Source organism: Acipenser ruthenus, chromosome 33 (genome assembly GCF_902713425.1).
Source record: "Acipenser ruthenus chromosome 33, fAciRut3.2 maternal haplotype, whole genome shotgun sequence".
Taxonomy (NCBI): domain Eukaryota; kingdom Metazoa; phylum Chordata; class Actinopteri; order Acipenseriformes; family Acipenseridae; genus Acipenser; species Acipenser ruthenus.
In genome coordinates this window covers 4189327-4201531 of record NC_081221.1, presented here as the reverse complement: position 1 = coordinate 4201531, position 12205 = coordinate 4189327, and the positions used below count along the sequence as shown (strand labels likewise).

Sequence of the window (12205 nt, the reverse complement as noted above, 5' to 3'; positions counted from 1 at the left end):
GCTCTTATCAGCAAGAAATTCCTTCAATGCCCGTACTTAAAGATGGGGGCAGGGAGCTGCTTTTCATTGCCATAAAGGCTCTAGACAAAACAGGTTTTCAACATTATCACAATCTCTGATCACCCTTTGATAGGGCACTTCATACCAGAGCCTCCTGTAGACTGAATAGCAGATTAACATTATTGGTACAGCACCAGAAAACTTGCTCTTTAATGTTGTATTAATGCATACTCTATGCATCTAGTAATGCCTAATTATTTTTGTATGGAGAAAAACTGTATGCTAAATGTAACTTGACCTTGTGTCAAACACGATTGGTTTCACATCCTGAAATATTTGAAAAAGACCACCAAAAGCAAGTAGGTTCTCATGCAGTAACATGGTCAGAAAAACTAGAACTTTTTTGTAGGTTGTTCTTTTTATACTTATCATTTAACTTGTAATGTCCACAAGCAGAAGTACAAAAAATGAAACGCTTGTACTGTACAACTGTAATTTCTCACACAGCAAGGAACTGACAAACCCAGTGAGCATGACCTTGTGCTGGCAAATAGCCCTCGCTCCGGTTCTCTCTTTCACTAATTAACTGCATCAGGTGCTGTGGAAGGAGCTGAAAAAGAGAAGAATGCTGTATTATTATAGTGGAAGCCGTTTCAGAAATATGGACTAGATAGAGATGTTCGGTTCATATTGAATGGATTGTGAAAAAAACTTTTTTTTATCATTGCTTTATTAGTCCTTTATTAAGTTTTTAACCCCTAAAGTGCACTGTATTCTTCAGCAGTTACGATTAAACCCAGGCGTTGACACAAACAGTAACTCTCACAAAAACGTTGCATCTGACAATGTCAAAAGCACACCCTCCCTTCCCTGCCTCAAACTAAATAAACTATCCAGAGGTGACATATTTGTACGCAGCATTGAGACAGCTGTGAGATGTCGAGCTGCCAAATCACTGACCGCATGTGCTTCAATTTTTCAGACATCTCTACTTTGATATTAAAGGATTAAAGGAGGTGGTACTTTACCTTTTTTCTGGCAGTACTTTGCTTCATAGTTGTTTCATAAGCCAAGCTGCGTACTTGGTGGACAGTTACAAACAGACTCTTTGGGCCATTCTGAGCTAATTCCCAACTTCCATTTGGCAAACATTGAGGAATGGTCAGGCATCATTTATAACTATTAAAAACACAACGGTAGAACATGTAGTAAAATACAATGAAGCCTATTCAAATCCTCTAAATCTGGCAGTATTAGGCAGGTGTTTCAAATGTTTTTTGTATCGTGGAACCCACCTTCCCCACTGCAGCCCAGCAGTACTGGCATCTCTCAACGATTCGCTCAACTGAAACATATATATATTTCTAAAGCTGCAGCGCTAAGCCTTCTCCAGTGACCTCTCTGTTTTTTAGCTGTAGTGACCTGCCATTAAACACATCTTTGTAAATCAACACCTGGACCGTTTGTTTTGTTGTCACTAAGTGAGGCCTAATGTGCTATTTACACATGTAGCTTATTTGCTGTCTGAAAAAATAAGTGTGTGTTTTTCCTTTTCTTTGATATCTAAAAGGGTCAATTTCCTCTAAATACTATTATATTTCCTGTGTGTCTTTTGAGTGCACCGGATGAGTCACTTAAGCATTGTTTGGGAAATCACATACAAGAAGCCAATTTTACCACAGAGCAGTAAATGAAATAAAAGCAATTTTAACAAACTTGTGAATAAAAGCCTAGTGCTGGGTCATAGAAGCAGAGTACAGTGACAGCTCCCAGCAAGTGCTCATATACACTGTAGCACTTAAATATAAACCTCCCAAACCACAAAAAACATAACATGTAACAGGCGTGTTAGTAACATACTTCCCCAGCCACAACTGCAAATAAAAAATTACAGATAGCAAATTAAATCAGCAATGAGAAACCTTCTCAGAGTACATATTTCATGCAGTACGTTTTTCTAAGTGGCTCTTAAGCAATTCAGTCTGTGAAGCGAAGTGTCAAATGCGATGTGATTTAGGCTACACTGCAGCTGCAAGTTTCACTGTCATCACTTTCCTGAGAAATTCACTCAACGCTGTACAGCACTGTGTATGGAATTTAACAGTAACGTTCAGGAAAGGGGGCTGGCTTTTCAGTGAAGCCTATCCATCAGTTTACAAGTGAGTTAAACCGTTTTTCAAAACCAGATACTGCCTATGTAGGCAATCCCTTCTACTTGTCATGTGTAGAGTTTGCAGATGCCCCCTTGCCAGGTAGCAGCTAATTCCTAGCAGCATACAGCTTGATACTTGTCCTGTCTTAACTGCACTCAGTGGTGGCATTTCACTGCTTCATATGGTCTCTCCTCTAATGTATACCTTGACCTTAACCCTCCCACTGATTTATTAGCTACATCGTATAGAAAGGACTTATTACCGAAGACAGTAATGGCTGACCTCTCCAGTCTCGGTTACTGTAACTATTTAACCATTGACACTTTGCCCATTTTGACATGGCAAGTTAAAATTATCTTATCTAAACCAATATTTGTTTTACAATTTTGTACACTTTTAATTTGACCATATTTTTGTGTGTGTATTATTTTGTGTATTTAGACACTGATAAGATCATAAGAAAGTTTACAAACTTGCTCGTTTGGTTGTTAGTAGCTTATTGATCCCAGAATCTCATCAAGCAGCTTCTTGAAGGATCCTTGGGTGTCAGCTTCAACAACATTACTGGGGAGTTGGTTCCAGACAATCACAATTCTCTGTGTAAAAAAGTGCCTCCTATTTTCTGTTCTGAATGCCCCTTTATCTAATCTTCATTTGTGACCCCTGGTCCTTGTTTCTTTTTTTCAGGTCGAAAAAGTCCCCTGGGTCTTGAATCTTGAATCAGATCACCGTGTAGTCTTCTTTGTTCAAGACTGAATAGATTCAATTATTTTAGCCTGTCTGCATATGACATGCCTTTTAAACCCGGAATAATTCTGGTTTCTGTTCTTTGCACTCTTTCTAGAGCAGTAATATCCTTTTCGTAGCGAGGTGACCAGAACTGAACACAATATTCTAGATGAGGTCTTAATAATGCATTGTAAAGTTTTAACATTACTTCCCTTGATTTAAATTCAACACTTTTCACAATATATCCGAGCATCTTGTTGGCCTTTGTTATAGATTCCCCACATTGTCTAGATGAAGACATTTCTGAGTCAACATAAACTCCTAGGTCTTTTTCATAGATTCCTTCTTCAATTTCAGAATCTCCGATATGATATTTACGCTTTTCTATATTAAATGTAATTTGCCATGTGTCTGCCCAGTTCTGAATGCTGTCTAGATAATTTTGAATAACTTTTGCAGCTGCCACTGTGTTTGCCACTCCTCCTATTTTTGTGTTATAAATTTAACAAGTTTGTTTACTATACTAGAATCTAAGTCATTAATGTAGATTAGGAAGAGCAGAGGACCTAATACTGATCCCTGTGGTACACCACTGGTTACCTCGCTTCATTTTGAGGTTTCTCCTCTAATCAGTACTTTCTGTTTTCTACATGTTAACCACTCCCTAATCCATGTGCATTCATTTCCTTGAATCCCTACTGCATTCAGTTTGAGAATTAATCTTTTATGCGGGACTATCAAAAGCTTTCTGGAAATTTAAGTAAACCTTGTATGCTTTGCAATTATCCGTTGTCGATTGTTGCATCCTCAAAAAAATCAAACAGGTTAGTTAGACACGACCATGCTGACTGTCTCCCAGGATACTGTTACCATATAGGTAATTTTCCATTTTGGATCTTATTAGTTTCCATAAGTTTACATATAATAGAAGTCAGGCTTATTGGTCTGTAGTTAACTGGTTAGGTTTTGTTTCCTTTTTTGTGGATCGGTATTACGTTTTCAATTCTCCAGTCTGTCGGTACAACCCCTGTGTCAAGAGACTGTTGCATGATCTTGGTTAGTGGTTTGTAAATAACTTCTTTCATTTCTTTGAGTACTATTGGGAGGATTTCATCCGGCCCAAGGGATTTTTTTATTTTAAGAGCTCCTAGTCCCTTTAACACTTCTGCCTCTTATGCTAAAGTTATTTAAAACAGGATAGGAACAGGTTGACATGTGGGGCATGTTGTCCGTATCCTCCTTTGTAAAAACTTGTGAAAAGTAATCATTTAATATATTTGCTATTTTTTTCCTCTTCGTCTATGATTTTGCCATTTGTATCTCTTAGACATTTAACCTCCTCTTTGAATGTTCTCTTGCTCTTTATAATATTGTAAAAACTTTAGCAATGTTCATTTCTATCTCTCTCTTGGTCTTTCTAACTTCCTTTTTGACTTGTGTTTGCAGTTCCAAGTACTCTTTCTGTGTACTTTATTTTTGGTCCCTTTTAAACGCTCTGTAAAGTGCCTTTTTTCGCTGAATATTTTTTTTAATTGATCTAGTCAACCATTTTGGCCACTTTGTTTTAGATTTAGATTAGTCTATTTTTGGAATGTAATTGTTTTGCGTCTCTAGTACTACATTTTTAAAAAACAGCCTTTTTCTGTGAATATTTTCTCTATTTTACTCCAATTTACTTCTGTTAGTCTCTGTCTCATACCTTCATAGTTTGTCTTTTCTAAAATTGTAAACCTTAGCTTTAGTCATTTCTTTTTGGGTTTTAAAAATCACTTCAAATGAGACCATGTTGTGGTCTGAGTTTGCCAATGGTTCTCTGGCCTCTATTTTAGCTATTCTGTCTTTGTTATTTGAAAAGACTAAATCAAGGCATGCCTCCCCTCTTGTCGGTGCCTTGACAAATTGTGTTAGTCATTTGTCATTTCCACCATTTCAATTTTCATCTGTCGTGCTCCCCACCGGGTTTTCCCATTTTATATGGGGGAAGTTGAAATCCCCCATTAGTATGGCTTCTCCTTTGCTACAGGCATTTCTAATGCCATTGTATAACAGATTATTTTGCTCGGTGTCTGAATTTGGCGGTCTACTGTTAAAAAAACTGAAAGACATTTACTTCATATATCTCATTTTGTTAACCCTTAAAGATAAACTAATAACAAAAAAAAGCTTAGAATTGAGTTTACCCTTCTTAAGCGCCTATTGGGTTTGTTGGGAATAGCCTTTTATTCAGAACGTTATGGTAAACACAAAGGCCAGTACCTATGAATAATGAAATTGCTCATGGTGCAGGCTTCCTGGCTTTTGGCTTCTTCTCAGTAAAGTGTATTAATCATTTCTATGAAGTAGGCTACATCCTTTAAGCAGGCATGGTCTTGTATCGAAGGTGTGTGGAATGTGCCGCGGGCTATGTGCTGGGCAATGTGTGAACTGTGACTAAAGCTGACTATATTTTATGGCTCGGAGCATCATTTATTTAATGAGCTTTGGAGAGATCAAAATAATGTCTTTGTTTGTTTTTTGTTTTAGTCAAGAATACGTTATTCACTTCAGGGTCGCCTCATGATAACTCCTTGAATTAAAAATGTTAGTTTACTGAGGAGTTGGTTGCACAGATCGAGATAAACTGTGCCATAAAAATTCCTGTTTCAATAAATTCCTGTGTCAAGTAGTAAGGCTGCCTTGTAAAAGGTCTGTCTTGGTGAAACATGTTATGTGTCAAGGAGTTTGGGGGGATTCTGGGATTCTTCGGGGTTTATTATTTGCATTTTTCCTCACTCTGCTGTGCTACATTACTCTGCACTGAATAGCTCTGTTTATACTCCTAACCCCCTTTATCATGACACAACCCAACAAGTTTGAGAATTAACTCTTGTTTCATGTCCAAGTTCTAAGGCAAAACATACAACAAGCAGACAAACATTCAGGTAGCGTCTTCTTCGGTGTACTTCAGTGTTTCAGTACTTGTCTTCGCATAATTGAGCATTTTGAAGTTATGGGTGATTCACTTCCAAATTCACCTCCTGTGCAGCCAGTATTTAATCCCCATTGAAAGCCACATACAGTACAGTTCTATGTTCAGCACAGTAAGGGAGTGCGAGGAAGTGAACTTCTTTGGTAGGGTATATGAGCTTCACCCGAGACTCTGCTGCATAGCATTTGAGCTCCCTTTAAAAAAGGGTGAGAGCCCTGAAGCAAAGCTGGCTTTGGTCAAAACTGAGATGAGATCGCCATCATAGAAACTGAATTAGCAGCATTTTCCCACAGTGATACTGCTTGAGACAGCTTTGAGATAAACAGTGTACGTCCACTGCAGTACAGGACACAAAGGGTTAAAATAGAGTAACCACACTATTCTTTTTAGCCTGGGGAAAAAAAAACACCCCTGTGTAGATTAATTTTAACTTTATACAACGAGCCACACAATATTTTGATTCTGGCACAGATGATCTCTCCAGTGCCCTGCTTAGCAAACTGGAGCTTCTATTCTTAGTTGTGCTCTGGTTCTAATTAGTTAGCTCCCGCTGCACAGTGCAATTTTAACTTTATAAAGGACTTACTTTTAAATAAAAAATATATTCCTGTTGACATTTCATAATGTTTCCAAAGAGTTTGTTTTACTTTGTTGTTTGTTGCTTCCAACTTATAAAACAAAGTAGTAATAAATCCATCATATTTGAAATAGGAGTTTCCTGAATTCATGTAAAAACCAAGAGACAAGAAAAGTTTTCTGCACAACGGTAAGGAATCCAGTCATGTTGCTGATGTTAATGAGAGGAAAGAAAATACGATTTTAAGGCTTGGTTAGTGAGAACTACTGTACCAGTATTGGTAATTAGTGTTTAGACAACAAATGAAACGTACAGTACATAAGCAATATGTGTGACCAGATGGTCACATATTATAAGCATGCCCTCATTTATTTTTTTCAATGATTTCAAATCTAAAATTTTCCACCAAAGATCCAGTATTAATAGTGACGTTCAAATGAACATGCTGTGGAGGTGAATCACACACCAGACAGAGCTGGCAGGATCTTTGTACCAGGGAGGCAGTCTGCCCGTTTTACTGAAATATTTGACCTGTGCTTTCATAGCTCCCTCTTCAAGAACATGTCATCTGGACTATCAGCAATCTCCTTCTTTCACTGAAACCTTGCACAGTTATGAATGGGACTGAGGTGCATTGTTTCAGGCATTACCTGTCAAAGACTTTCAAAGCACCAAAGCTGGATTTGTTAGTGAAAAGACCAAACTATTACCCGGGCCTGTTAAACCTGATTCAATAATCCTTTAAAAGAAGTACTTTGCTTTCTTCTTTTTCTTTTTCTTTTTCTTTTTCTTTCCGGCAGTATATGGTGGCTGTCTGTATGTCAGACTTTAATTTCCATGTCATAGTGATTTATCTGTTCAGCTTTAATTTAGTTTTTTGCAGTCACAGCATCGAAGGCATGACACTGACATGCACTGTTGCTCTAGCATGAAAAAAGCTGAAATAATTCTTGTATTTAACTTGCAGAGGACACAATTCCATTCAAGACATTCACATTATTTTATTAACGGCATACAAAATCTTAAATATAAAAACTGGAGGGGCTTGTTAATTGTCTAAGTAGTTTCTTATTTGTTTTTTTTTTTAATTATAATTGGTGAGGATTTGAAGTAAATAGATTCATCACTGGAAATTAGCTGGATGCAATGTAAGAATGCAACATGCATGACTAATAATTCGATAAAAAGCTGATGTTTTGCATTTAGACACAAAAAAAGTCTTATTTTTGTGTGAGAATACTTTCTTAATATGTATTTATGTATCATATGTATTTTTATCGCCATATTAAATGCAATGGAAATGGAAATTGCATTGAAGCCCAGTGTTTCTGGCCCTGAAGTTAAGAATTGGAGAGTTAGCCCTATGACAAACGCAGGTGTTCTTTGTTTCCTTCCATTTTTCTTCTTTCTGAAGTATGAGCTGTGATAGAAACAAGAGCAGTACAAATATAGTACCAGAGGGATCCTGGCACACAGACTCCTTGTATCATTTATCTTAATTCTCTGTTATGAGTGCTTGCAGAACTGTCTCTCCGTTCCTGATGGAATGCTTTAGTGCACTTCTTGAAATTACTTAAACCTGTTCGAGCCATAATTGATTGAGGAGATGCATATCCCCATGTAGTGGAGGAATTAGCTACACATTTTGAATAGTTTTCTCTTGCCCAAACTGTGTGAAATGAGATCTCTTGACACAACATAACTTATTAACTTACATAATACATGTCATGGGGGATCCCATGTATAACAAAAATAATCAGTCAAGTGATGGACAAAAGTACACAAAAGTATGTGCAGGTGTTTTTGTACAACCCTGAGCTTTCTCTTGAGCAGCGGTGGAGAGGTTAACTGCACCCCCTCCCTTTACAAACTTCTCTCGTGCCAGTTCTGTGTTTGGTCTGCCAGCTTATCTTTGCAATGGCTCTCTGAAATCAGGACGGAACAAAGAGATTAGGACTTGTTGATTTAAAGTTTGCACTGTGAATAATAGCTAAAGAAAGCAGTCTGTGCTGATACAATAGGCAACATGTCACACATTATGATGTACATGTCTGTCCCTTTGCAGGTTATAATTTGTCATGTAAATGGTATCTCTGAAATGCACTCTGTAATATATGTAAGCTGCATCTCCCTAGCAGTTTGGAAGATCTGGTCAACTTTAAAAGAGGGCTGATAATAGGTGTTTGGTGTTTCATGAAGAGCAGTCCTACCCTAAAGGAATTAGAGGCAGCAATCATTGAGGAATGGGCACCCTTTTCATTAGAACAATATTTACACCTCGTAGACTCATCACGTCCAATCAGTGGTGACCTCATTGGCAATTTTAAGGTAGATATTTCAATAATCAGATGGTTCATCTCATCTCTTGTTGGGACGAAGCTTAGATCAGATCTCGTACCCAACTTTTGGTACAATTGATATTGTTTTTAATCTGCCGGTCCATTTCAATGGGCGTATAATAAAACAAAGTGTGTGTGTGTGTGTGTGTGTGTGTGTGTGTGTGTGTGTGTGTGTTTTCCAGCTAAGCATCTTCAGTTCTTTTTCAGGCTCTTAACTGGAGCCCCAAAGGAGAAAGCATCCCCAGCGCTCAAGGTCAATGAAACTGGAGCAGTTTACTACTGTCCCATCACCACAGACACCAAAGACTGCACCCGTGTTGACCTGGTTAAGAATGGTAGGCACATCTAAATCTTTTCCTTTTTAACCCTCAATCCTATCCTGACACAGACTGCTAACATCTAGTGTAACACCCAAATGTACCAGGTCTTTGATTTGCACCAGATTTTAAAGGAAAAGGATAGGCAATCTATAAATTAAACTAGGAACAAACGACTTTGACACCCTTTTAAAAGGGGTTCTGAGACTTTGGGAAAGAGAAGTGCTTTAATGTTTGATCAATAAGCATATAGTATTTTATAATTGCTAATATGGTGCTCCACAGATTTTCTCTCCGGACCACTGCTTTGTACTATCTATATTTCCATAATATTAAATGTTTTACCTCTTGTATATCCTATTATGTGTGTTTTATGTCATTCAGCATTGTTTTTTAAGATCAATATTCAACCTGCTAAAGACTCAACAAATCTGAATTTCTGAAGGGCATAAATTCTGATTTTCAGAAGTGTCCCCCGTGGTTGGAAAATGGAAATGGGGCAAAAAATGCCAACTGAGCAAACAAGTTGGAAACAAGCCTTGATGGGCCAAACTGCCTCTTCTCATGACAATGATGTGGCTGGAGTTTCAGTATTTACTGTTTGCCACTGTGTGTCTGAAACGTGCATGCAACAGGGAGATGCAGCTTTTATATATAACAGATTACATAGCAGAGAGTTTGCTTAACAAATGTATCGGTCGTGTGACCTCCCTTATACAGTTGCTTTAAAACATTAGTGAACACCACACCTTTTAATGCACCCACCTTGTCAACTTCTTCCAGTCAATCCTGCTCAGGAAATGGTGGAGGACATGTGGCTGGGGGTCACTGTGGCCAGTCAAGGAGGTCCCAATGGGGGGAGAGTGTTGGTGAGTATGGGGTGAACCAGTTAGTACAGTTAAAGAGTTAGTACAACTAATTTCATTTGTATTCTTTATTTTGGTGCTAGTATGTGTGTAAGGTGATGAACATAGCACTGTCTGCAGTTCCAAACAGCACCATTGCTGGAAGTTTTTGTTTGTTTCTCTATCTTTGTTCTATAAAGGAATGCTGTTTACTAACCATTATTATTGAGATGTTGTTATCAACCCTCCTGGGATTTGTCAGTTGCTTGTTTTCAGCGCACAAAACAGCTGTTTTGATTAGAGAATCTGCTCTGTGCCTGTTTTTATCTGTGCAGAACCTGATACAAACTCATTCGGCACCTGTACACGTCTCTGAAAAAAGAATTGCAGATAAATCTCTAGTATTAGACACACTACCACAGACCAGTAAAGTAAAGCAATATACTAATATATTTCATGTTTGGGATGGGTTGCTGCACACAGGCTTGCGGACACCGCTACGTGAAGATCTTGATGTCTGGCTCTGAGGAGCAGAGGCGCATGATTGGCAAGTGCTTTGTGAGAGGGAACAACCTGAGCTACAACCCCAGTGATGATTGGCAGACACATCACTATGAGGTGTGCAACCCTGCCAATGACATGAGCAGTGAAGGCATGTGCACCATGGGCATGTCCGGAGGCATGACAGAGACAGAAGTGTACATCGGCACTCCTGGGAGCTTCACATGGCAAGGTGTGTGTGGAGGGAGACAGGGGCTACCGTGGCTCCTTGCAGGGCTTTCCTTAGACTCAATATCAGATGAATAAAGCCCCATAAAAAGCAAATTGGACTATATTGAGTGAATGAGCACACCTTCAGTTGCTGCCTTCAGCTACACACGAAATTGGGGATGTGCATACCTTCTTAAATTGTGTCTGGTTTGCAAAGATTGTGTAATTGTCTGATGCAAATAAATAATTATTTCTTTCTTGCATGCTCCATTTATTACTGACCCTCAATCTCATGCTGTCTTTTACTGAATGGTCTCTTCGCTTTTTTTCTGTGCAGGAAGTGTTGACGTGACCTGGTGGAACCCTAAAGCATCCTGGGATCTGTACGAAAGGAAGTATCCCAACACGGACAACAATAACATTTATATCGGTAATGCATTTCACCTTTCAAAAAGTAAATGTATTATTAATAATACCCAGGGTTAGACACTCACATTAGTCCTACATCCAGTCCTGGGTTTCATAACTACACTCAATTATTATCTATGTCAAAATAAGTTAGGAGTAATTGTTCCCATTTGACAGCTGCATTAACAACTTCCAAGAGTAAACTTACAGTGGTCAGGTGAGATATTTCATCCTGTGATAAGTGCAATCAGTTCAGAGTAGACCCAACCCTTCTTGAAAACGGCTCTTTGCTTATAAGCAGTTATTTAATGTATTGTACATGAGATTTATGTCATTTTGACATATTCTATTTAGGTAGTGATGCTGATTGGAGGACCTATTGAAAGTTTTATATCTTAGGATCTGCTTGTCCGATTCAGATGAAACATGCAAAGGCATTTGTTATTATGATGTATTTCTTCATGCTATATACCAATGGTTATCAACCTGTGGTACGCTTATTGGTACGCGAAAGGCTTGCCACTGGTACGCACCGACAGTTCTTTATGACGATATGATTCCTCAAAACACAATGCTCCCTCAACCGCACCATTGTAATGTATCAATCTGTTTGTACCACTGAATCACAGAGAAATGGTAAATTATGATGCAGGACTGACTGCGAATAAATGGTTACAAATGCAACAACAAAAAAACATTTTGACAACTCTTTTTTAGGGGTTAGACACAAAAATGCTGCATCTCCCTTTAAAAGCAACCGTCAATATTTACAAATGCAACATGATGTCTTCTGCATAAAAAAAAACGTGTATCGCATGTTTTAATAAACTGAAGTGCGAGAAGGACAGTAACAATTGAATCGAAATAAAAATGCTTGTAAGTGCAGAGAGGTATATTAACACCAGCAGAAAGTTTTGAGTCAACACCAATGGATTTTTTTCATCTGTTGTGTCTTGCAACCCAGCTATAATAGATTTAGTTGCATTGTTTACCGTCAGGAGTTTAAGTGATTTAATTGCACAAGATTCCATAGTTAGATGGTGAGCTGATAATACCTCTTCAGCCAAAGAAGCAGGCATAGTAATTTAAGAGCGCCGTTGCCATTATGTAAAACAGTATGTAGCGTGAGTTTTGTACTAAAGCAGGGTCAGCTGTTGC

At 38.2% G+C, this 12205-nt stretch overlaps 1 protein-coding gene across 1 annotated transcript in view; it reads left to right on the top strand.

Moving 5' to 3' along the window:
- The window catches only part of itga3b (integrin, alpha 3b), a 52457-nt gene that overhangs the window by 20986 nt on the left and 19266 nt on the right, over positions 1 to 12205 (top strand). The window contains exons 2-5 of the mRNA XM_034055790.3: positions 8974 to 9101; positions 9867 to 9952; positions 10412 to 10661; positions 10977 to 11069. Of these exons, the coding sequence (XP_033911681.3) occupies positions 8974 to 9101; positions 9867 to 9952; positions 10412 to 10661; positions 10977 to 11069 (557 nt within the window). The remainder of the gene's footprint in view (positions 1 to 8973; positions 9102 to 9866; positions 9953 to 10411; positions 10662 to 10976; positions 11070 to 12205) is intronic.